The sequence below is a fragment of the Sphaerodactylus townsendi genome, linkage group LG03, assembly GCF_021028975.2.
Source record: "Sphaerodactylus townsendi isolate TG3544 linkage group LG03, MPM_Stown_v2.3, whole genome shotgun sequence".
Lineage (NCBI taxonomy): Eukaryota > Metazoa > Chordata > Lepidosauria > Squamata > Sphaerodactylidae > Sphaerodactylus > Sphaerodactylus townsendi.
The window spans coordinates 176839462-176865491 of NC_059427.1; the positions used below are offsets into that span (position 1 = coordinate 176839462).

General features: G+C 46.7%; 1 protein-coding gene across 5 annotated transcripts in view; it reads right to left on the bottom strand.

The window, feature by feature from the left end:
* FAM3A (FAM3 metabolism regulating signaling molecule A) overlaps nucleotides 1–26030 on the bottom strand; it is a 28281-nt gene that overhangs the window by 1446 nt on the left and 805 nt on the right. Inside the window, exons 1-9 of one of the 5 annotated variants that reach the window (XM_048491427.1) lie at nucleotides 16276–16429; nucleotides 9454–9575; nucleotides 8698–8808; nucleotides 6742–6765; nucleotides 5196–5319; nucleotides 4734–4792; nucleotides 4603–4653; nucleotides 4200–4284; nucleotides 643–769 (exon numbers count right to left, since the gene is read on the bottom strand). In XM_048491427.1, the coding sequence (XP_048347384.1) occupies nucleotides 643–769; nucleotides 4200–4284; nucleotides 4603–4653; nucleotides 4734–4792; nucleotides 5196–5319; nucleotides 6742–6765; nucleotides 8698–8808; nucleotides 9454–9466 (594 nt within the window). In that variant the 5' untranslated portion in view covers nucleotides 9467–9575; nucleotides 16276–16429. Of the gene's footprint in view, nucleotides 1–642; nucleotides 770–4199; nucleotides 4285–4602; nucleotides 4654–4733; nucleotides 4793–5195; nucleotides 5320–6741; nucleotides 6766–8697; nucleotides 8809–9453; nucleotides 9576–11803; nucleotides 12283–16271; nucleotides 16430–26030 lie in introns of those variants that run through there. The other 4 variants (XM_048491429.1, XM_048491430.1, XM_048491425.1 and 1 more) reach the window with 4 other exon arrangements.

Here is a 26030-nt window from a genome sequence, read left to right on the forward strand (position 1 = left end):
TGTTCAGGCCAAGGCCAGCGATAGAACTCACTCCCTTCTCCAGGAAATGCGGGGAAGGAGGGAAGTTTGCATACTTACAAGCATAACCACAGAAAACAGAAAGGGCCCTCAGCAAGCGCAGGTGTGGCCGATGCCAGGCCCAGGCGGGAGCCAGGCCTGACATTTGCTGCCTATCACTGCAAGCATCCTCCAGACTAGGTGGTTTCTACACCATTTAATGTATTATGTTTAAGAGCCGATGCTCTGTTTGAGATTTCACTTTGCTTTCAGATTTCTGTAGTCTAAAACCTATGGTACTGTTCACTGGATGGCACATCTTGACTCTTCTAGATTTACACAATGCAATTCTCCTTGAGTCTTAGCATTGTTGTTGAATTGTTGACCTGTGATAGGAATATTTAGTATTACTGTGTATTAAGTATTATTGAATTGCTGTTGGTCTATGTTAGGGTTTATTGTTACTGGCTTATTGTTGTTTCTCCATGGTTCATGCTAGTTCTACTGTATTAATGTATTGCTGTTTATTATTGTGTTGTACACCGCCCTGAGCCCTCCAGGGGAGGGCGGTATATAAATTAAATTTCAAATAAAATCAAAATCAAGAAAAGTGGACTGTGAATAACCAAATAAATATAAAAATACCTGCTCAAAGGGGCTCTTGTCCTGCACCCCTTTGGCACCCACAAAGACCCAGCTGTCCCGAAAGGCCAGGTCCTTAGCGACGCTGCTGCCCAGTTCGGTGAAGATTTTGCGGGTTTCATCATTCATTCTGGAGAGGAAGAGACAACTGTGAACAAGCAAGCCACAGCAATGCTGATTTTATGTCTCACTAGGAATTCGGGTGGATCATGAGAGAGAGGGGAGAAAGGGATGAATTGGTGTTCAGCTCTTTCGGCCCTTCCTTACATTCCAATCAGGGGAAAGCCAATCTCCACTCTGGGGCCAGGAAGGAATTTTCTTTCAAGCCAGATTGGCCTGGGGATCCTGGAGGTTTTTTGCCACCTTGCAGGCAAAGTGCAGGGGTCATTGAGGGGAGGTAGCTGTGAATGTCCTGCACTGTACAGGTGGTTGGACTAGATGACCCTTGGGATCCCTTCCAGCTGTTTCTAATTTGTAGCTCTTTCTAGTGACACTGTCTGACACTCTCTTCTAAGAAGAGCTGGATTTATATCCCCCCTTTCTCTCCTATGGGAGACTCAAAGGAGCTTACAAACTCCTTCCCCCTCACAACACACACCCTGTGAGGAAGGTGGGGCTGAGAGAGCTCAGAAGAACTGTGACTAGCCCAAGGTCACCCAGCTGGCCTGTGTTGGAGTGTACAGGCTAATCTGAATTCCCCAGATCAGCCTCCACAGCTCAGGCGGCAGAGCAGGGAATCAAACCCGGTTCCCCAGATGCACCTGCTCTTAACATCTACGCCAACATTTAAGGTCACACAACCCTAAGCCTGCACCACCAGAACCGGATTAAATAAGGTGATTTATTATTTTATTTACTTCATGTATTCCCCAACATTCTCCCCAATGGGATTCAAAAGCAGTTTACACTGTTCTCCTGTCCTCCATTTTCTCCTAACAACCATGTGAGGTAGGCCAGGCAGAGAGTGTACAATTGCCCTAAGGTCACCCAGCAAGCTTGCAGGCCAGAGTAAGGATTTGAACTTGGGCTTCCCGGATATTTTATCCACTACATAACAAACAATCCTATTTTTGCACCACTAAAGCTGGATTAATTATGGTCCTAATTGCATCAGCATGTTTCCCAGAATGCATCTTGAGAGCAGCAAACATTTATTTGCACCTCTGGAGCCCCTCTTCAGTGCTTCTGTTGCAGGTGGGCTGGCTGTGGGGAAAGGATGTTGTTCTGAACGAGGACTCCCGTGCCCTTGGCATGTCCCACACGACGCCAGGAGCAGCAGATTACTCCGCTGGGGGACTCCTGCCTGAAATGGAGCCCTCCCCGCTTGGCACACTGACCACAGCCATGGCAAACCTGCCTGCTACAGAAGTGTCCAATTTAGGAGCTGATGGAATTGAGCAGATCTGACAGCTAGGAAAGGTCCCATTTAAAGTGGCTCACGGGATGACGACACACCTCGAGTATGCAACACAGAGGGCAAACTCCACACCACCCACAACAAAAAAGCAACATGTTGCAGGACAATGAAGGGCAGGGGAGGACCCCACAATGCTCGCCAGAGTCCGTCTCTCTGGGGCAGAAGGTGCTTCAGAAGAGCCCGACCTTTGTGCCTTCAGGGAGCACCCATTCGAAAATGGCTGTCTCCATAATAGTAGGAGGTTTGGCTTGCAATTTCTCAGTGTTTTGTGACTGGTCCAGCTCCCACGGCTGCTATTTTGTGCCACTGAGTGCTCTCAAAGTGCCACAAGGTCAGGAGCTCCTGCCTTAACGCAGCCATGTTCCAGGGCTCTTAAAGGGCCCTACAATGACACACCTCAACAGAAAATTCACAGAATCATGCAATTGGAAGGGGCCACGCAGGCCATCTAATCCAGCCCCCTGATCAATGCAAGATCAGCCTGAAGCACAAGTGTCAAACTCATGGCTCTCCAGATGTTATGGACTACAATTCCCATCATCCCCTGCCAGCATGGAGGGTTGCAAGTTTGTAGGGCTGCAAGTTTGACACCTATGGCCTAAGCATCCCTGAAAGTGTTCGTCCAGCCGCTGCTTGAAGGCTGCCAGTGATTCTAACTGGAATTTCTCCTCCTGTCTGCATCCTGTAGTGGTGGGAGAATCTGCACCTCCCTGAAGTTGCTCTTTTGCACCAACTGTTGCAAACACAAAAGACTGGTCCCTTGAGGGCACCTTCACACGTGCATGTCCCTCCCATGATCACTTGACACCTGATGCATATGTGACACAAGCTCTGTTGAAAAGGACTTGTGACTGAAATTATACATTGTTTGGATGCAGTGCTGAGAACAGGATAAGATTTCCTCCTAGCTCTTCAGGAAGAACCATGACTGCTAGGTATCTGCCCTCACTCACACAAGCTCGGGAGATATACAGTGGAGGAACTATACTTATTGGAAAGATGTTCGCCCCCTACCATTTTCAGCCTCAGCTTTTTAGATGGCTTTCAAGTAAAACAGGCACAATTACACACACTGCAGACAATTTTAGGCATATGTATTGTCGAAAGATTTCGCAGCCGGATTCAACTGGTTGTTGTGGATTTTCTGGGCTGTTGTGGCCATGGTCTGGTAGATCTTGTTCCTAATGTTTTGCCTGCATCTGTGGCTGGCATCTTCAGAGGTGTATCACAGAGAGAAGTCTGTTACACACTGTGTCCACCTCTCTCTGTGATATACCTCTGAAAATGTCAGCCACAGATGCAGGCAAAACGTTAGGAAAAAGATCTACCAGACCACAGCCACACAGCCCGGAAAACCCACAACAACCAATTTTAGGCATATTAGTGGACATATTATACTATTCATATTTCTCTAACTTTATAATCTGTTTGTTCTATTGCTTTCCAACATTATAATCTGTCTGGAATCTCAAGGAGAAAGACAGAGTGCAAATGAAGCAAGTACACAAATAAAACAGAAAGAGAAATGAACAAGTCTTCAAGATGCCAGCCACAGATGCATGCAAAGTGTCGGGAGAAAATGCTACTGGAACACGGCCATGCAACCTGGAAAACCCACAACATCCTAGTGATTCTGGCCATGAAAGCCTTCAACAATACACAGTAACAATTCATAAGAACCAGCTCACAAAAGGGGTAGTGGCAGAGGCATAGCTCCAAGGGGGTGGGGGGTGGGGCGCAGCACCCCAGGGGTGCGTCCATGTAAGGGTACAGTGAGGGCATTCCAGGGGCATGGTGGGGGCATTCTGGGGCATGGTGGGGGTGTTCTGCGGCATGGCGGAGGATGCACCGGTGCACCAGGCGCGTTTCCCCCTTGCTACGCCTCTGGGTAGTGGTGGTGATCTAAACAATCTAAGAGTTTCCATGAATCCCAAAGAAAGGCGAACAAAATTTTAAAACACATAAATAAAATAAGCAAAGGCAGGGCAGGCCAACAGCTTTAGAAGATCAGACGCCAAGCAAGTGGTTTTCAGCAACCTCAGACAGGTTGGGTAGAAGTTGCAGACATGCCTGAACACTGAAGGCAAGTAGCAGCACAGTGACTTCCAACCCATGCTGGCTGTCCCCAGTCATACTCACTCACTTGGTGGCAGGGTCGTCATACGAAGCCACGAATACCAGCGTCCCCTCATGCAGCGGCCGGATGAATTTTAACAACTCGGTCACATCTGAAAGAGACGGAGAGAAAGAGATACAGAACAGTTAGGTCTCTGCCGTCATTCGTCCAAATTCCACATAGACTGCTGGCACCCTAGAATTCTGCAGCAGCACAGAAAAGCTACAAAAGCCAGCACTGAGTTCGGATTCATTGAGGTGAAACTCAGCAAAAGCCCTGGCCCGGGGAGAGGCCAGCCACGTCATTGAGGGGTGGGGGATGACCAGTAAATTAGCCTCTGCAGATTGTAGAGGCCTACTTGGGACATATGGGGTCAGGCGGCTGTTTGGCAGCTGTTTATACAAAAACACGTTAGGCCCCTCCCACTTACCTCCTGCCCACATGTCAAAGAACTTGGCATCCAGAAGCTCCCCATTCACTCCTGCAAGCAGAGCAGAAGAGCATGAGTGTCAAGAGTGGCCCCATCCTCCAGCCCCTAACCTTCAAAGCCACCATCCTCACCGTTGACGAGTGCGATGTTCAGGCCTCGGCCCACATTGTCCTTCAGGCTGCTCATTAGCCTGAAAGAAAAGCAAACGGCAGGTTGGGAACAGTTAGGGTTGCCAGCCTCCAGGTGGTGACTGGAGGTCCTCTGGAACTACAGCTGACCTCTCAGGCAACAGAGATCATCTCCCCGGGAGGAAATGGCAGCTCCAGAGGGTGAACTCTGTGGAATCGTAACTTCACTGAGCTCCCTCCCCTTCCCAAATTCCGACTTCCTGAAGCTCCAGCCCCAAATCTCTAGGAATTTCCCAAGCCAGAGGTGGCAACTCTAGGAACAGTTTCCACCAACAGGCCTCTGAGCAAGGCCCTCTGGGACAGGCAGCCCGCAGGCAGGTGCAGCTCACAGGCTTTGCCTTGTCAAACCCGGTCAGGTGGGTTCCAGCAACGACTGGCTTCCTCCCTCTGACGCCACACACTCACATCTTATCCTCCAGGCAGATCTTGGGCCCAATGACATTCGCTGCCCCACTGGTGATCCTGAAGGCAAAGGTCTGGTCTGGACAGGCTTGGGACAGCCCGCACTTGAATTTTTTGGGCCTGGGCTCTGGAAAGGAAGTGCGCGAGACAAGAGGCACACAATGAGACAAGGATCAGGAAGAAGAAACATTTGCGTCGAGGTTTATTATGACTTCCTGTCCTCCTGAAGGAGAGGGAGGAAAGCAAAATAAATTGTAATAGACGCTGTCAAGATGTTAGGGATTTCCACCTTGTACTATTAAGCCAGTGCTTAAGTTCTCTCAGGCCCCTGAGGGATTTGTTTATATCGCTTCATGCTGACTGTGTCTCATTACCTCTTAATAAATTCCTGCTTTTCTTCCTACTCCTGCATGAAGTGCAGTCTGAGCACAGGGATTTAGGGACTGTGGGATTTGTCTGGCCTGCTGTGTGGCACAACTTATATACAGGCAAAGAAAGATTAAGAAACTGGGGATCCTTCCTGTACAAAACCGAGAGGAGTAAACTCAAGAAGTTCTGCCTCCTGTATATCCCACCTTTCTCTCCAGTAAGGCGTCTCAACGCAGCTTACAGACTCCTTCCCTTCCTCTCCCCACAACAGACACCTTGTGAGGTAGGTGGGGCCAAGAGAGATCTGAGGGAACTGTGACTGGCCCAAGGTCACCCAGCAGGCTTCATGCGTAGGAGCGGGGAAACAAACACAGTTCACCAGATAAGAGTCTGCCACTCTTAAGCACCACACCACGCTGGCTGAACCGCTTCACCGTATCCCATGTTTGGAAGGGCTCTTCGCCACCAAGCCTGGTGGCCTCTTGCAGTATGGTCTTAGGCAGAGTGACCCTGGTACGAGCTCATTGGAGTGATTCCGAATAGAACTGCACTGTTAAGATGGCCATCTCCTCTCACATAGCAGGAAAGGGTGTGACAATGTAGTTTTGACCCTCCCAAGGTGTAGGCCCTATTTCCACCAAAAAGACTTTTCCACCATGCTCATAACTGGGCTTCACTCGAACCCTTCCTACTGCACCCTGGACTCCTACTGACCTGAGCAATACTTAGGAACTCGCTTTGTACGAATCGCTCTCTGACCATCCCAAGTTCAGCCCTTATTGGAGTGGGGCAGGGAATCAACCACACCATCCATCTTGAAAGTGGGCAACTGATATATGACAATCTATCTGTCCCTCAGCTTGTGGGGCTACAGGACTGAACAGCGAACTCATAAGTTGACTCCCCCATTGGTAAATAACTTCCACCCCACAAACAACTCCTTGGAGATTTTACATCACACCTTAAATCAGCTGCCTCCCCTTCCCTCTCGAGAAAGAGACTCAAGGTGATAACAGATACTAGGAAATCAGATGAAAGTGCTCCCCAACTTAGGAGAGTATGCTGTGAGACTTGGAACCCCACTCCTTGGTGGCTCTTAACAAGGGCAGAAAAGGGGTAAAGATTTGCAAAAGGGACGGATGGGGAAGAATGCCAAGAGAACGAACCCAAAGGCACCTACCTGCGCTGGGAGGACTCTCGGGATCTACAGGGAAGCAAAGAAAGAGTAATATCAGCAAGAGCCACAGTGCTTGTCTTGCCTCACCATCACTCCTCAGGAACACAACACCATAGTGAAATTGTTCGCCATTTGAGGGTTTTGCTTTAATGAGATCTAGTGGAAATATTCAAAGAGCAACACAAGACAGACCAGAGGCGTAGCTCCAAGGGGACGGGGGCAGGCAACGCACTGGCCGGCTTCCCCTGTGCAAAGGGCTGATGAAGATCAGGACCGTGGCCATTTTCCAGACCAGACACAGCTCCCCCCCCGGCCCATTTTTTGGGGGGTGGCTTTTTGTTGTTGTTGATTAAGTCACAACCAACTTATTGCTATTCTGTAGGGCTTTCAAGGCAAGAAACCTTGAGAGGTTGTTTGCCATGACCTGCCTCTGTGTAGCAACCCTGGACTTCCACATATTAACTAGGGCTGACCCTGCATAGCTTTCAGAATCTGATGCGATTGGACTAGTGTGGTCCATCCAGGTCTGGGCAGAGACAAACTGAGGTGTTTGCCTGCCTTGGCAGAAGGACTCTGGTATTCCATGTTGGCCTCACATCCAAATTCTGAGCAGGCTCTACCTTGCTTAGCTTCTGAGGTCAGGCTAGCCTGAGCTTTCCACGAGGAGCCAATAACTGCCTCATCGGGAAAATTTACAGGTATTGACAGCTATGACTAAGTGAAAGTCCTCAAAACTTATCCCTGGTTTAATGATGAATAACAAGTAGTCTATATAGCATTTGTAATATACTATATGGTTATGATAAGGGCTAACATCTGCATTTAATATGAATTGGGTCTCAAAATGACACATGGACAAATTGGCCGCACTGGGTGCTAGAGGTGACCCCATACTCAATCCTTTTTTCTGCGCATAAAAAGTGCTGTCAAACCTGAAATAGCTATGTTCCAGGATAATTTCAACTAATTCAATCAGAAATTGTGAAGGAAATTGTGAAAGTATCTCAATATTCTACAAACAATTGCTGTGATGGAGTATTCAGCCTCTCTCTGGTGGCTCTTCCAGTGAATGAATGCAGAGAGAAATCAGAGGGCGCTCAGATGCAAGTTCTGCTCAGCAGAGCTCAATAAAGGTCTCTCTGCTTTATTCCTCGTTTGGATGGCATAACACCAGGCAAGGCGAGGTCCTCACAATGAGATCAAAGCAACATACAGCTCCCTCCCTAACTCAGCATATAGAACCAAAGAAATGCACTGGTGGGTCACATCAATATCTATACAAATTCAGCCTTCAGTTGCCACAGCTGCTAGCCAGGTGCAGGTTCACAAGCAAGCCAGGGTGGGATCCAGCCTTTCTCTCTCACGGATCTCTATCGACATCTAGACTTTGCAAGTATGTTACTTCTGAAATCAGAGGTAAGCTTTAGCTATCCTGGCTAATAGGTGTTGATAGATTCAAGAAGGACAGGTCTACTGTCTTTCAAAGGAATCTGAACCTTCCTACTAATTCCACACAGCTGCCTCTAGATCTAGCAACCTAGCCACCACCTATTTTTTCATCTCACCTAGAAAAACAGATGGAAGCAAAGTACAGAGACACATGAATCAGAAAGGCCCTAACCCCTTCCTGTTGTTGTTGCATCCCCGCCTATCTGTCTGCCGGGACTCTCTGCTGCCGCCTCACCATCGTCCTGCCCCAGGCTCCGCCCAGGGAGCCCAGGCGCCGCAGCCGCTCCGCCCTCCCCCTCGACCTATTACTTATATAATAGTATATATTTATATATATATAAATATATACTATTATATAAGTAATAGTACTTAACCATCCCCCAGGCAGCCAGCTCCAAATAGCGGACCACCAGTGGGGCAGCACATCATATTTCAGGTTAGACACAACACTTCCTAGCCCTCAATTCCTTCTATTTCTCTCCTCCATTACTTTGCAGCCAAACTTCTTACTGTTGAGGAGCTGCTGCAGGCGAGAAAAGCCACTCTGGGTACCCAACAAGATGCTGACGAGGATCCAGGTCAGGCCAGCTGTCAAGATGATCACCACGACACGAAGTGGACCTGAGGCAGTTGAGAAGAGAACATCAGACGGGCAGAAGTCACAACCAAGTCCTCGAGGATGGAACCCAGACACCGTGGTCCTCCAGTCCTGCCCACAATAGCTGCCCCCCACTGCCCTGGAGATAAAAGACTCGAGGACCTAGAAAGTCACAACGTTTATTAAACGGGCTGTGCTGAAAATTCTCCCTGACCTCATTGCCCTCAGAGAGGCAGCTGAAAATTCTCCCTGACCTCTCTTTCAGAGGCAGCAGTTGCTGGGAACTCACTTCCCTGGTACCTCAAAGGCCTGGGAATAGATTGAGACTGTGAGAGTGTGGGGAAAGGAGGGCCTTTAGTTTCATCCCAGCCACCATTTTCCCCACCTGAAATCCACCAGGAGGCTCAGTTTGCCCCACTGTGACTGCACGTCTCCTGATGAGTTACACATTACGTTTCCCCAGCAGGGAAAATAGCAGCTACCCAGAATGCCTTCAGGTCAGAAAAATGTGTGGTGCGGGGAGAAGGTTGAAGCCCTCTCTCTGTGTTCCACGGTATCAATCTGAGTTGGGCCAAACCGTCTGGGAAATGCTGAACTTTGGAAGATACCTCTCCACCTGAGGGAAGATCTAACACGAGTCAGGCCTGAGTTCCTCTGCTAGAACTCACCTGCCAGTCTCATGGTCCCTTGCCAATGTCTGGAACCACAGAGAACCCAACGCTCCTGCCCTCCCAAGGTGCCAGGGCAGGAGAAAGATTCTGCTACGGGTTGGTCACATGTCCCTTTCAAGCTGCAGAAATAAGAAAGCACAACCTGAATCAGCCCAAACACCTTTTAAAAAAATATTTTTGTTGTTGTTGCATAGCCTGCACCATCCTAAAGACTCAGAGACGATCAATCACGTGATCAGTTAAAACATAAAAGACAAATCCGACCCCCCCCCCATTAACATCCAGCAAGCTAGTCGAAATAAAAAAGTCTTGCTTGCTTCCATTTCATACACTCTACAGCAAGAATGTGAATCTTCCCCACTCATCAGGGAATTATAACCAATCCCTGTTTTCTGGTTATTCTTAAATTGTGGATGCTGCTAAAGCTCAGAATAATAAAAAGTAATTTTGTATATTAAACCGCCACTTCCTGGACCTTCTTTGTAGTAGAATGCTCTGCAGGGTGACCCCTGTCGAGAATTTTACTACAAAGAAGCTACAGGAAATGGTGGATGAATACATAAATTTACTGTCATCTTTTTGTGGAAAAGAGTATAAGTACTAACATAAAATCTTAGTTACTGAAAAAATGAAATAATCCCTTGATCATCACCCTCAATTAATTAATTAATTTCATTTATATCCTGCTTCCCCCATGAGCATCCAAAGTGGTTTACAATATTCTCCCCTTTCTCATTTTACCCTGACAACAACTCTGTTAGGTAGGTGACACTGAAAATATGAGGATGGCCCAAGGATACACATCAAGCTTCCATGGCAGAGAAGGGATTCAAAACTGGGTCTCCCAGATCTTGGTATAGCCTTTCTAAATGGAGCTCTTGTGTGTCACCTGCAAGTTAGCTCATCATGTTTCTGTCCTACCTTTCTTCCAAGACAGGGTTGCCAATTTCAAGGTGGGTTCACCATTATAATAAACAGGGAGAAGTGCACTTAAAGATATTTATATGGACCACTCTGCACCAATGACGAAGAAATTCCTGTATTCAGTAAAGCAACAACCTTTCATATATAGAATTCCAAACCAGAAGTCTCTAAGTTTGCAAATCTTGACAAAAACAAATTCTGATAACCAAAAAAGTGACCTACGCCTGAAAGAGACAGCGACTTAGGTCACTTTTTTTGTCAAGATTACAAGCTTACAGCTGGATATATGGGTGTATAAGCAATCATCAGCTGCATGTTTATGATAAGTTCATGTTTATTAGAGAATCTGAGCTGCTCTGGCTTGTGTTTTGGAAAAGTTAAAATTTGTGAGTTTGAGTACATGACTATTAGACTTCTGGTTTGGGATTTCTTCCGTAAATTAGACAATTTGAAGACATTTTGATTATTGGTCATAGTTTTATTAGATACGGGAATTGATTAGCCATTGGTGCACAGGGGTCCATATAAATAAGCTTCTAAGTGGGGTCTGGAGAACTCATCTGTTTTTCAGAGGACCGATCAGCTCCTTCAGAGGAAACTGCTGCTTTAAAGGGTGGACTCTATGGCACTGCATGCTTGCCAACCTCCCTCCACTCCCCAAATCCCAGACTCCCCTTGCTCTACCCCCCAAATGCCCATGTATTTTCTAACGAGGAGTTTGCAACCATAGTATTCTGAACAGGGCAAATATAGGGGGCGTACCATGCTATATAAACCGTTGGGGGGGGGGGGATTTTGCACAGGCCCAGACCCCAAAACAAATCTGCCCCATTTTATTTCCCTCAATCTTGGATTTTTGAAAATCACTAAACTAGCAATCCTTTTTGCAAAATCCCAGGCTGGTGCTGCTCCTGCGCCAAAAACCAGGCAGGGGTGCTTTATTTCCCTCTCTTCCACCACGCTGTCCACAGTCAGGGAGTTTCCTCCTGCCATTGCAGGGAGGTCCCTTTCTCTTTTAATTTTGTGTGTTGCATATGCGTGGTGGGACAATCAGCATGGCTGTGGGGGTTCGTTTCTGCATGCCTGCGTAGCTATGCATGTGTTGCAGGAAATTTTTTTAAAATGGAAGTGTGAAGGCATGAAAGCAACCCAGATTATTTCCATGGGATCCAATCGCCATCTGAATGGCACACGTGTGAATGGGAAAAAGGAAAACAGGTTCCTTTATAACGACTGCAACCCATTATACATTTGCTGTGCGGAATCGACCACTGTGGCGTACCTGGAGTTCCCCAGGAGAAACCCCCCAACCTAGGCAAACTGAAAAAAATCTTCTGGTCTTCTAAAGCAATATTATTTATTAACAACTGCAGTTGCTGTTGGGAGAAATTTCTACATGAGAGAATGCAAAGGATGGATTTACACAATCTGGAGTAGAAATCAAGTTCTTCCACTGCAAAGTAAACACAAGGTCCATCCCTAAGAAGGGTAGCCAGGTAGGAATCGTGGTTTCACTGTAGACAGAGGACAGGACAGACCCGTCATAGTCTCAACAGGGGGTCAAAATAGTTCTGCAAGAGACCATGCGGAAGAGAAGAGTGATACAAGAGACGGTACAAGAGACGAATGATAGGACGATAGGAATCTTGCTTCTGCATTTCAGATCAACTATAAACTTATTTTCCAAAGTAAGCTCCAAATGGAGAATAGGGTGGGAAGGGCAACCTAATGTTTATTACCACAGGGGCTAGCTTCGTTCCATAGGCACAGGTTAGTGAGGACTTGACGCAGAACATCCATCCATACGCTCCCCAGTGGTTTTTGTATTTGTTTAGAATTTAAGAGTGGCTGCAACCTGTGATTTTGAGGAGCTGTAATCTCTCCCCTGCAACACTAAAATCAGGAAAGAAGCACGGGGAAAACAGCTTTTGTTTAATTTTTAAAAATTAAGACCCTATCCCAGTGATGGCGAACCTATGGCACGGGTGCCAGAGGTGGCACTCAGAGCTCTCTCTGTGGGCACGCACAAGCAGAGTTCATCATGTGGGGGGGGGAATCGCCCCCCCCACACACACACACATCTAGGCTGGCCTGGGCCGCTGGGCTCGATTATTAGCATTAAACCTAAGACCTAGTTTGGGGGAAGCAGTGTAGGTAACCCTGTTAAGCGCTGTTAAACCCCACTGATTTTCATGCAAAGAACTAAAGCGCGATCCTTTACCTGGGAGTAAGCTCGGTTGCTAGCAATGTGGCTTGCTTTTGAGTAAACCTGAGTAAACGGGTCGTGATTCACCCGTTCGAAGAGTTGTATGGTTGCTTCAAAGCAAAGCCACCGACTACCACCAAGCTTACTCCCGAGTAACACATGCCTCAGAGCCAACCATTTTTTCTAAACTAAAACCTCAGTATTCAGGTTAAATTGCCGGGTTGGCCCTTTGCAATAAATAAGTGGGTTTTGGGTAGCAGTTTGGGCACTCGGTCTCAAAAAGGTTCGCCATCACTGCCCTATCCAGTGTGGATTTTTATTGGCTTCCTGCCCCAACTGTCTTTAAATTTTAAAAAAGTAGGGGGAAGGAACCTGATCACAGATTGGCCAGAGTATGGTTTACCATATATATGGAGATAATGTGTTACACATGATGAACATGATACACATGGCCACCATTTTGTTCAAAAAGGGACAGTACATATTGTCAGCCTCAGGATGTGCATACCAAAACCCTGATTTTTCATGGTTCTCATTCATATCAACTTAAACCAAATTAGATGCTTAGAAGTGCATATCAAGAAAGACTGCATGCAAGGATGTTCTTCCCATGTGCATGCTGAAACACAGTGAATGTTACTTCCAGCTATTTAGTATTTACAACATTCACATCCCACCTTTCCGCCCTATCAGAGCCATCCAGGTAACTGCACTGCCTGTGTACCTGTACATGATTTAGGTATAAATGTCTATGTTTAAAAAACAATCTACATGCCTGCAGAATCATGCCACAATTCACACCCCCACAATACCACCTTAAATCTTTGAGACAAAACTGAAAGGGCTACACATCAAAACCGGCACAGTACAATGAGAATAATCTCGAAGAAGGATTTAAATTCCTATTTCATCATCCTTGGACAAATCTGTTTAAGTCAATCAGTTGCTCAGTTCCACTTTCATAATCCAAGAGGTATTGTGAGCACAATCTATAAAACAATTATAGTGAAGTACCTGGGACATTGAGGAAGGGCTGTAAAAACTACCAGAGATTCCCCTAAAGTCTAACCAGCTAAGAAGCTTGTATTGTTTTCTGAAATCTGTTCTGGCCCCAGGACTTGGGCAAGAGGAGATTAGACAAGACCCCTTGCCTTGCAACTACCGCTAAGGATGGTCTCACACTGCTTCTGAACTTCTTGGGTGCTTCAGGCAAAGAATGACAGGAAAGGCAGGGGGGTCTTTTCCCGTCTTAGAGCTGCAAGAGATTCCCAGCCTTGCCATTTAAAGAATCAGACCTAGGGGAACAGCCTTTCCCCTTATTCTACTTTATTTATTTAAGCCCAGCCCCATCTGCCTCACTCATTTCATTGTTTGGGGGATATCCTGGAACCAATTTTTTGTCTACCCCACTTTTGAATGGGTGTCCATACCCACCTTCGAAGACCCTTCCACAATTGAGGCATCTCAATCCACAAATTCAGTCCTCAGGATGTTGATTCTAATCCCATGCTGGTTCCTTTAAATCTCTCATATTACAAGTGCCTATTTGGGTTTTGGGGTTTTTAAGAAGTGTCATACCCAGTGGTGGGATTTAAATAATTTAACAAGCTGTTGTTTACAAGAGGCACTTTAACAACCGGTTCTGCCGAAGTGGTGCGAAACCCACCACTGGTCATACCCATGTGTAGGGCTGCATGGATTTCCACCAATTTCCTTCTCAGGGCTTGGGAGATCCAGCCCTCCCCCAAAAGTGCCAGAACTCAACACTGGGTTGTTCTACCACCAAAAAGCCTTGAGTTTACTCCAGCCAGCCAGCCAGCCCGCACTGGCGTAATGCCCATTGGGCAAAGTGGGCAGCTGCCCAGGGCATCACCTTGTGGGGGGCATCAAAATGCTGGGTTCGTTTTTGGGTATTTTTAATGGTTTTCCATTTTTGGCCTGCAGGGGGCGCAGTTTTTAGTTATGGCACTAAAATTTCTCAGTTGGGAATCATCAGGGAGACTGTCCTTATGCTACCCCCCAAGCTCTGGTGAGTGTTTGATCAGGGGAGTTCAGTTATGGATCTCCCCAAAGGTGTTCTATCCCCCCATTGTTTCCAATGGGGAGCTAATAGGGAGATGGGGCTACAGCTCTTGAGGGTCCATAACTCGGGCCCCCCCTGGAACCAAACTGCACCAAACTTGGGGAATCATTAGGCAGTCTCCTGGATGAGACCCTGAAAGTTTTGAGATTGTGCTCAGAAATGTGTTTCTTCAACAGCTTCGCAACCCCCCATTGACAGCAATGTAGAACTGGCACAGAACAAAGATTCTTTGGGCAAATTTCGATGTTCTTGCAGGGAGGGTATTTCGATGTATCAGCACCAAAACTTCAGGGTATCATCTGGAGACTGTCATGATGGTTCCCCCAAGGTTTGGTGAGAGTTTGGTTCAGGTCCAAAGTTATGGACCCTCAAAAAGGGTAGCCCCATCTCCTTAGCAAAAAAAATGTGGGATGGGTACCCCTTGAGGGTCCATAACTTTGGGACCCTGAACCAAACTGCACCAAACTTGGGGTACCATAAGGACAGCGTTTCCAGATGATACCCCTTGAAATTTTGGTGCCGATACATCCAAAAATGCTCTCTGCAGGAACATTCCTCCCAGAAATTTGCTCCAAGAATCTTTGTTCTGCATTGAGTTTTCTGTATTGCTGTCCATGGGGGTTGCAGGCTGGGGAGGGACACATTTCTGAAGGCATAGTCTCAAAGTTTTCGGGGTCTCATCAGGAGACTGCTCTGATGATACTCCCCAGGTCTGGTGCAGTTTGGTTCAGGGGGGCCAAAGTTAAGTGATCCTCAAAACTGTAGCCCCTCAGTCTCCTCTATTTGGCTCCCATTGGAAACAATGGGGGATGGGGAACCCCCTTTGGGAGTCCATAACTTTGGACTCGTCGCGAAACTTGGGAGTAGTGTATAAGGACATGTCTCCTGATGATATGCTGAAATTTTGGTGCTGATATGTCTAAAAACTTCACCCCCTGTAGGCACCAATGTCCTGGTGCAAAAAAAAATTGGCCGTGGTGGAGTGGCCGCCCATTGCGGGGGGGGGGGGCATCCAACTCAGGGTTTGCCCAGGGCTACAGTTTGCCCAGGGCTGCCTCGTTACGCCCCTGCCAGCCCGCCCACCCGGCAACTGCCAGTGCCTTTCGCCATTACATGCAAAGTGACCACAGCAGCAGGGCATTTCTATGTTCTGGAGAGGAGGAGGAAGCGCCTGTCACGCCATTGGGAGCAATACGAAGCCCATTCCAGCCAGGAGAAAAAGGGACGACGACCTTTCGCTCCGCTGGACAAAGGTCACCCGGCCCTAGTTCCCGCCAACGCGCACAGGCTCTTTTGACACCCTTGTGCACGTCCTCAGCCTTGGCCCTCGCCCCACAGCTCCCCAGCCCACCGCCCCCTCCCGTGCTACCCCTGGCCGCCCCACAGCTCCACGCGTGCCGCCCCTCCCCACCCTCTCCAGCAGCAGCCTGTCCCGCCCCCTCGCCCCCCACCGCACAACTCCCGCGCAATCTCCACCACCCCGCGTGTGGCGGCCCCTCCCCCGCAGCCCCCCACCCCGGGCCCTGCCGCCTCCATCACTCGCGCCTCCCACTCCCAATCCCACTCCGCCGCCCCGGCCCTTCCCCGCGCCCACGGCGAAACCTGCCCGTCTCGCGCGCCACCGCCTCATGGCTCCCGCCTCGGGCCCGGCTCCTCAGCCCGTCACGGCCGCCGCCGCCGCCGCTCCTTCCGCCGGCCTGAAGCAACGCCGGTGTCTGGTGGAGGCTCCGCCCAGGCTGCGAGGGCCGCGAGCCCGTGACCGCGTCGGTGGGCGTGGAGGAGGCGCGTCTCCTGCATCCCCTCCTCCCCCGTTCCCCCTCAGGAGGAGCAGGGATGGATCCGCTCCCTAAGATCCACGTCGGAACGATTTCGGGAAAGGAGGAGGGCGTGAAGGGACTCCGTGATCTGAGGAAGGAGGGATCCCTGCTCAGGACCCCCTCGAGATGGATCTGAGGGACAGGATCGCTCCTGAGGGGAACACTTTCGAGAAAGGATCACGGGCGCATGAATCGGAATATTTATGGACAGCCAGTCCCTGACCAGATTGATATCAAAGGGGTTTACATTCGCAAACATTTAATTTTAAAAACTACAAACGTACAATTTCCGTGTAAGATTTTAAATTAGGATAAAAACCTTACCAATCAGATATGCTAAACTAAATGCATACTCAGTGATCTAAGCATAGTCCTAATTATACATATGGACCAATTTAATATGCATTTTTGCTAATTACAAACCTATACACACACACACACACACAGTGGTGGGATTCAAATTGTTTACAAGCACCATTTTAACAACCGGTTCTGCCGAAATGGTGCGAACCGGCTGAATCCCACCACTCTGTGTGTGTGTGTGTGTGTAATTTCTCACATGAAAAGCACACAAAACACACAGACAAAAAAAAAAAGAAACAAAATACAGCCCATTACATTGTATAGTGACTTCCAGGCATCTCATATTTGACTCAAGTTTACTCTAAAATCAGTACATATAATTAACATGTTAACATTAAATGTCTCCTGGTAATTACAATCTACTGCTTTCTTTAGATTTCAAACCCTGACACTTATTTCTCTATTTGAGTAGCTTTTCAAAAGACATTATGTTGTCAAGGGTTTCCAGTTTTGTGAAAAACTGTCCAAAATTGTCATCTCTTAGTAATGTCATCAGCTTCACCGTTTCTGCATATTCTGTAACTTTCAGAATCCAGTCCTCTTTTGTTGGTGCCTTATTGACGCTCCATCTTTGTGCATATAATGTCCTTGCTGAGACTTTCCACCCATACTACTGACCTCATTCCCATTTTATCACCGTCAAATCTGTGCTTGGCTGGAATGAGGCATTCCCGATTCACAGATTCTCATTAAAAGCCTCTTGTTTTTAATTGTCTGAAGGATTAAATGTATGTTTTTAAAATATGCTTGCTAAGGTTTGTGCAGGTTTAGCAAGGAGTAAACACCACTGAATCTAATATGATAATAAAATAGGAATAGGCTTGAAGCAGTCTCCTTCACTATCCATTAATTATGATGTGGGTGCATGTTAAGTGCTGTTAAGTCACTTCTCATTCACGTGACCCCATAAATCAATGTCCTTCCCAATGTCCTACTGTTAACAGCCTTCAACATCCTTGCTTAGGTCTTGCAAACAGAGGGCCACGGCTCCTTTTAGAGAGTCAAACCATCTCATATAATTTATGATACCTGATAATAATAATCTGTGGCTACCTCAAATAGTTGAGAGAGGGAGGGAGGTAGGCTTCACACTTGCAAGAGAATGGGGTGGCAGAATGGTTTGTACCCAGTTGTGGGATTCAGCCGGTTTGCACCACTTCGGCAGAACCGGTTGTTAAAATGGTGCTTGTAAACAACCAGTTGTTAAATTATTTGAATCCCAATCACTGATTGTACCCACTTCAGACCACAGAAGAAATGTTAGATTCAGAGTTCCTTTGTGTGTGCATTTAGATACCCTTTAGTTTTCTACCTTCAGGACGTTTGTTTTTAACGTGAAGGAACGTTCAAAATTGAAATGCACTGTCTGCAGTAGGCATAACTCAGGTCCCTCCCGCACATGCAGAACAATGCACTTTTAGTCCACTTTCAATGCACTTTGAAGCTGGATTTTACTGCGTTGAATAGCAAAATCCACTTTCAAACAATTGTGAAAGTGGATTGAATGTGAATTATTCTGCATGTGCGGGAGGGCTTCAGTCATTGTCGTAGTGCCAACGGGGCGGGGGGCGGGGAGACGCCCTGGGCGCGTGCTGGTGCAGGGGTGTGGCGGGGGCATTCCAAGAAGTTGGCGAGCGGGGGTGCAGGGGGCAGACGTTCCCCCGGCGAAGTTACCTCTCACTCCGCCCCTGGCCTCAATTTACCCCTTAAGCACTCTCCCACTTCATCTTCCTACATGTGTAAACCAGGCCTTGTCGACAGTACTCTTCAACCACTCTTCGAACATAACTAGTTAACATGGACAGTAATATCAGTTTCTGAGTTTGCTTTGACAACAACAGCCTGAGAACATGGTCCTCTTCCTCCACTGTCTCCCATCCATAGAGTGATATTTCAATCCATCATAAAGACAAAGCATGCCTGAACAGCACAGAAAAATATCCCCAGGCTGAAGCACGTAATGCCTGTTCATGTGAATAAATTCATGAAAAGGTTAATTTAACCTGTGCAACATCAGATAAATGCACGCCCTACAAAACTGCCATTCAATCACACTTCTGGTTTCATCTTTCCTGCAGACCCCATTCTCTCTGAAACTCCATCTTCTACTTTTCCAGACTGCCTGGTTTGACAGACCTACATTTCTTCTCCTCAAACATTCCTGGCTGTCTGAGGGGCTAACTACATATGTTTTTTCTTCATGTCCTTTGCGAATTCATGCAGTGGCCGATTGATCAAATGTGCGCAGCAAGATTTGTGCTTAGAAGATTCTCAGGCATATTTCAGCTTCCCTTACTCCATCGTCCTAACCCAAAATAGTCTGAGGGAGCCACTCTTTACCTCACTGGGAATTTTTTACAAAATATGTGTAATCAATCTGCGCCCAGTGCGGCAAATAGTTGCTCCCTGGGTCCCTTCCATGTCAGGAAAATGGCAAAGGAGACCCCTGAGCCCTTCTCTCCCTGTGGTCCTGATCCAAACTGGGACACTGAACTCTTAGGAACTGAGTTACGAGCATAGAACTGACAGCTCCCATCTGATGAATAGAACAACTTTAGGAGGATGCTAGCAAAATATGATGTGTAGTTACGCCTTGAATCACTCAGGGCTTTTCATAAAAGAAAGTGCACAGCGGCACATGCTCATAATTTGCATGTAGAGCGCAGGCTGCTATAACATATTTATGCATTTTCCTGATCTGTATTTTGCTGCTTATAGTCACATGCCATGGCATTTAGAAAGCCTGCATAAAGTGAGAGAAAATCCGCAGAACTGGGAATTTGACAGCACTAATGCAGAAGAATTTTCTTTTTTAAGGCTTCACTCAAGAAGCATTAACAAAACTATTCGGAGTGAGGAATGTATAAACGAATTAAGGACAAGAGGGGGGGGGGGGAGAAGAGCCTTAGATGCACAAACACAGCATTACAGCAGAACTCACACCCTTGTTAATAATAGACAAGTTGCCTTAGATTGGGCTGGAATAATCAGGAAACCATCTTTAAAAGAAATAATAACCCTTCTGCCATACACTCCACACACCACAAGAAAGAGAAGACGCAGGCAGTAACAAGTCTATGGAGAGCTAATAACTATAGAATATTTGTACAGCCTGCATATTTTTAATGACACAAATATTCTTTTAGAACGATGTATCTTTTTCCAGGAACTGTGTATTTTATGCCCGGTCGCGCATTTCAGAAAGTCCTCTTCTTCCTCTCAAAAGACACCCTTCCAAATTCTGATTCCTGAACAACATAATGTTTGTCAAGCCCCCTGAAAAGATAACAAGTAATAATCTCAAAAGACAGCTATGAGTTTGGGCCCTGTGGTGATGTGTGCCTTTAAGAATTTGAATTGATGGGCAGAGTTAAGAGACCCAGGAGAAGCAGTTGGAACTGAGACCTGAGAGAGTTCAGCCTGAGAGCTTCTAGACAGGTATTAATTGTTCTAATAGACCCCTTCCGCACATGCAGAATAATGCACTTTCAATCCACTTTCAATGCACTTTGCAGATGGATTTTACTATGCGGAACAGCAAAATCCACTTGCAAACAATTGTGACAGTGGATTGAAAGTGCATTATTCTGCATGTGCGGAAGGGCCCATAGATCACATTGTTAACTGTAAATAAACTCGTTTTAAACCCTGATGCTGGTCCCTGCCATCCATTTCCCTACAGTCACTGAAACAAATCTTTCCTTGCCCCAACTCTTATTTCTATCCATAATCCCGTAGGATCGCAAGTGGCAGCGATTGTCTGCTACCCTTCAGGAATAAAATTTGGTGTTCCGGTTAGCTTGCCATTCCTTCTGGAAACTACTGTCTGGGAAAGTTTGCTTGGGGACTGTCGAGATGGGTGGCAGGACCACCAAAGTGGTTTAAAATGAGTTTATTTACAGTACTCTTGTCCAGTTTAATATGATTGCAGAATCTGTAGAGGATATACTTTGCTTAGATTATATCCTGCCTGCATTTGCTGAGGATTTCGATTTATTTCTTTATTTAATTCATGTATACCCTGCCCTTCCCCAACCCCCGTGGGACCCCAAAACAGTTTATATCATTCTCCTCTCCTCCATTTTATCTTCTCAACAACCTCATGAGATCGGCCAGGGTGAGAGGGGATGAGTGGGCCAAGGCGACCCAGTGAACTTCCCATGGCACAGTGGGGATTCAAGTCTATGGATTCCCCAAGTGGGCAGTACTGCCCTCTGGGGGTGGTGAAAACATCAGGGGGACACACAGAGAATTGGGGGGGGGGGTAGAGTGGTGGTGCAGGCATTTCTGAGCAAGCTGGAGAGAAAAAGGTTTTGTCTTTCCATCCTGGTGGTTGGTGAGTTTTGAAGGAAAAGCAGCAGCACTCTACTTACTGGAGCCCAGGGGGAGATCAGGCCAAGAGCCGCCGTGGCTGCTTTGCAAGGCAAGATTTTTTTTTTTTGCACAGCACTCTCCTGGTTGTTGGGGTGTTACCGCGCTGCTCAGGTAACTTTCTACAGGCTCCAAGGTACCCAGCTCTCGGCAGCTTCTGTGTGTCCCAAAACAGGACGACCTATTACCCACGCAGTATAATAAAAGAAAAGGTTTTATTGAGGATTTCACTCCAAGTGTCAGCACCTCCGCTCCATTGGCATGGACTCTGCTGCCTAGCAGCCTGCACAACATCTGCGTAATACACGCACTTTCTCTGCCAGGGAGCCCGGAGAATACAGAGACAGCCACCACCATTCATTAGCACAATTCAAAGTAACCAATCATTCCATTTGCAGCATACAAGGAACCAATCAGTTGATAGGCATCCCCTTCGGGACAGATTTATTCCACATGAGAGAGTAGAGGCGATGGCGTGTCACTAGCGGGGAAAACTAAAGGATTTCAGGTGTCGGGGTCAGGAAGCAGAGCTTGTTGGCTGATAGCCCATTAATCTGCCTGCTGAAGGGATTAGGCAGGGCGAGGCGCTTCCTCCGAGATCTTCCTTTGTTCGCGTCCATCAGTCCAGAAGTGGGACAAATTCTCTTCTGGCTCCGCTATCAGGGGGACAGGCAAAGAGCTAAGCCAGCAAAGTCATCTTGAAGCTTCTTTCCAAGCAGAGAAAGAAGCTGAAAATGACGGAATATCTAAGATTTCTTATTAGTGCTTCATGTTGAAAGCCTGATATCTGTGCACATCTGTTCCGTTAAAACTGTGAAGACATAGCAGGCCAGATGGAAACATACCCTTTCATAACGCTCAAGCAGCTCAATAAAGTGGTTTATTTTCACTAGGTCGTGTTTCATTTGTGAAATGCATGTGGTGTTTACAGTGACAGAAGTTGATTTTAATTTGCAGTAGACCTACTACCAAGAAAGAGGGGTGCGTATGTGTTTGGGGGGGGGGGAAGCAGGCACTCGGAATGTATTGGCGCCAAAGAGGCATGTAGCCCAAAATGGCTAGAGGAAAGTTGGGGAACCACTGCTCTCGTCAGCATACACTCTAACTTTGCTTACGTAAATACTCTGCTCCTCTCAAAACTGCTTCCCTCCTCCTTTCCGCCTCTTGGCCCTCCTGTGAGATACTGATTCACTGTGGGAATTAACGGCATGCCTGTTAATGGCGTTTGCATATTTCCCACTTTTTTCTCTGTAGGGACAAAGTGGCTTACAAAAACTTAAATACACGGGGACAGGGGGACAAATAGGATAATGTTTCAACATCTTGGGCTGGTCCTAGTTCTACTGGTCCAGCCCACTCCAAGCCGTGGCCCAAGAACCTTTTAACTCCTCCACTGAAGCCTCCTTCTCTCCACACCTAGTTTTAAATACCTGTAACAAGGAAGGGCTGGTGGCTCAATCCAGCTCTCACGAAGCTGGATGGCAGGCAGAGAGATTTATCTGCTCAGATGATTGACCTCTGCTTACTTTAAATACTGCAAGGATTGCTGTTGGGGTCATTTGTCTACAATAGCTTGAGTATTTTTCCTGTTTAGGTAGTCTAGCTGCTTTCTTTTCAGGAAGTTCCTGAGGGATTAAGCCTAGCGTAGCTATGCTTTCTTGATTTGCCAGGTCCAACCCATCTCTTTTGATATGACCATTCTGTGATTTCAGTATATAATTCCTGTTTGGCTGGCGTATTCAGAGGATCTTTATTAGGAAAAATTAGCAAGAGGGAATAGCCAAAGGCACACTGAGAATCAAGCAAGTCTTTATTAGGGAAAATTAGAATCATAGAGTTGGAAGAGACCCCAAAGGCCATCAAGTCCAAATCCCTGCAATGCAGGAACACACAATCAAAGCACTCCTGACAGATGGCCATCCAGCCTCTCTTTAAAACCTCCCAAGCAAAGAGTCGCCCCACACCTCCTGAGGGTGGTGCATTCCACTGTTGAACAGCCCCTTACTATCAAGAAGCTCTGTTTTTCCCACGATGCAGTGGAATCTCTTTTCCTTCCCCTTGAACCCATTACCCCTGGTCCTGGTATCTGGAGCAGCAGAAAACAAGCTTGCTCCCTCACCAACATGGCATCTCTTCAAATATCTAAACATGGCTATCATGTCACCTCTTAACCTTCTCTTCACCAAACTAATCATCCCCAGCTCCCTGAGTCTCTCCTCGTAATTAGCAAGAAGAAATAGCAAAAGGCACACTGAGAATCCAGTGTGCGCGCACGCACACACCAATACAATAATAAATCCAACAAAGCTACCTAGCACCTTGTAAGCATTTGCTAAAAGGGACAATAAATAGGGATAAAGGAAAACATGTCAGCCTGATCCATTGAGGGCTGAGGTCCAGGACACTCAAGGGATGTGGGGTGGAAGAAGAAACATAGCAGTGCTGCACTCCTCGTGTAGTTCCAAGCAGTGATTGGGATACAAAGTGAAAGAAGATAGAATTGGACCGGAGACTCAAAGGCTTTGTGGAGGGTCCTAGGCAATGATGTCACAGGAGGAATCTGCTAGCAAATTGCTGGGGGAATTGGGGAACGTTTATATACCAAAACGTTCCGCTATCAGGTACTTCAGTCCATCTTGGGGAGAATGTTTAAATTTATTTGGGAAGTTTGGACTTAACTACCAGGCAGGAAAACTGTGAGTGGCTGGAATTGAAGCTTCCGGCCACACGAGATAATACGAGATATACAGGCAAGCCCAGACACAGCCATAATGATTACTTCAGAGAGGAAAGTTCTGGCAATGTCTGTGTCTGAGGAGGTTGATAGCTTTATGATCAGGCTGATTGCCTGGTGGATCTTCCCATACTTTCAGCTATTGTTCTAATTGCTGAGACTTTGTTGGAACTGTAAGTGAGGAGAAGGAAGATGGGATTTCCTTCCAGGAGAGGCCCTTTTCCACCCCATAGGACTGCTTCTCTACTGACATGCAAGAAATGCCTTTGAGCATCTGGAAACTTTCTGGAACTCCATCTTTACTACTACCGTATGTGTGGTGTTTCAGTACTAGAGGAGAGCCAAATGGAGCTGTATTTTTACAGCATGTTTGGGGGTTCCCATGTTGGGGGCTTGCTCTCTGAAACCCAAAAAAAAATGCTTTCCTGGGAGTAAGCCAAATTTAACAGGCCTGGTTCTGATTGAGATTAGGAAGGGCAGCCATGAAGGAGCTAGAAAAGATTCTTAAGTGTAAGGATGTGTCACTGGTAACCAAGATCATGTTAATTCATGCCACGGCGTTCCCTATGACAAAGTATGGGTGTGAAAGGTGGACAGTGAAGAAAGATGAAGAAATATTCCTCTGAAAGGTGATGCTGGAAGAGAATGTTGCAGATACAAAACAAAAAAAGTGCATTCTAGATAAATCAAGCCTGAACTCTCCCTAGAAGCTAAAATGACTAAACTGAGGTTGTCATACTTTAGTCACATAATGAGAAGACAAGAGTCACTGAAAAAGACCATAATGGTAAGAAAGGTGTCCGGCAGCAGGGAAAGAGGGAGGCCCAACATGAGATGTATTGACTATTAAAAGCAACCCATCTCTCTCCATTTGCAAGACCTGAACAAGGCAGTTAATGATAAGAGTTTGGGAGGACATTGATTCATAGGGTCGTCATGAGTCGGAAGTGACTTGGTGGTACTTTACTCACACAGGAAGGCACTGAGAGTGAACAGCTAAAGTGATTCAATTATGATTTGCATTTGAAAGGGACACTGAGTGGTGTTACAGGACAATTGTGTGTTTTCAGATATATTAAACGAATAAAGACCACCTGGCTTTTCGAGAGGAGATCAGCTTACTGGAAAATACAGTAACATAGTTAGAGCAGGTACTGCGGTTCCAGATAAATTAGAATCCATAATTCTATCAAAGCCTCGTCAGGCACTGGCCACAGTTATTGGCTCATGCCAGTAGGGCTGATGGGAATTGTAGTTCCTGAACATCTGGAGAGCCGCAGGTTCCCTACCCCTGGCCTAGAGTGACCAGAACTGAGTGGTGTTGCAGGACAATTGTGTGTTTTCAGATATATTGAACGAACAAAGACCACCTGGCTTTTCGAGAGGAGATCAGCTTACTGGAAAATAACCAAATACAGCCTAGAGTGACCAGAACTAAATCTTCAGCAATATATAAGTGAATTGTATTGTCAAAGGCTTTCACGGCTGGAATCACTGGGGTGCTGTGTGGTTTCTGGGCTGTATGGCCGTGTTCTAGCAGCATTCTCTCCTGACGTTTCACCTGCATCTGTGGCTGGCATCTTCAGAGGATCTGATAGTAGGAAAAGAAAGCAAGTGGAGTATATATACCTGTGAGTAAAAGTCAATAGATGAGGGCATCTGTATAGGAATGGCCTGGCAAGTGAGTAACAATGAAGTGTAGCATATAACAATGGAGATAGCAAGGTCAATAGGTGAGGGCATCTGGCCTTTGTTCCCTTTGATTGTTTATTGTCTATAGTCATCCTGTGTTTGTGTGGAGATGATTAGTCACTGTCTTGACTCTAGTGTTTTTCAGAACTGGCAGCCAAGTTCTGTTCGTTTTCATGGTTTCTTCCTTTCTGTTGAAATTGTCCATGTGCTTGTGGATTTCAATGGCTTCTCTGTATAGTCTGACGTAGTGGTTGTCAGAGTGGTCCAGAATTTCTGTGTTTTCAAATAATCTGTGTCCAGGTTGGTTTATCATGTGTTCTGCTATTGCTGATATTTCTGTGTCCAGGTTGGTTTATCATGTGTTCTGCTATTGCGGATTCTGGC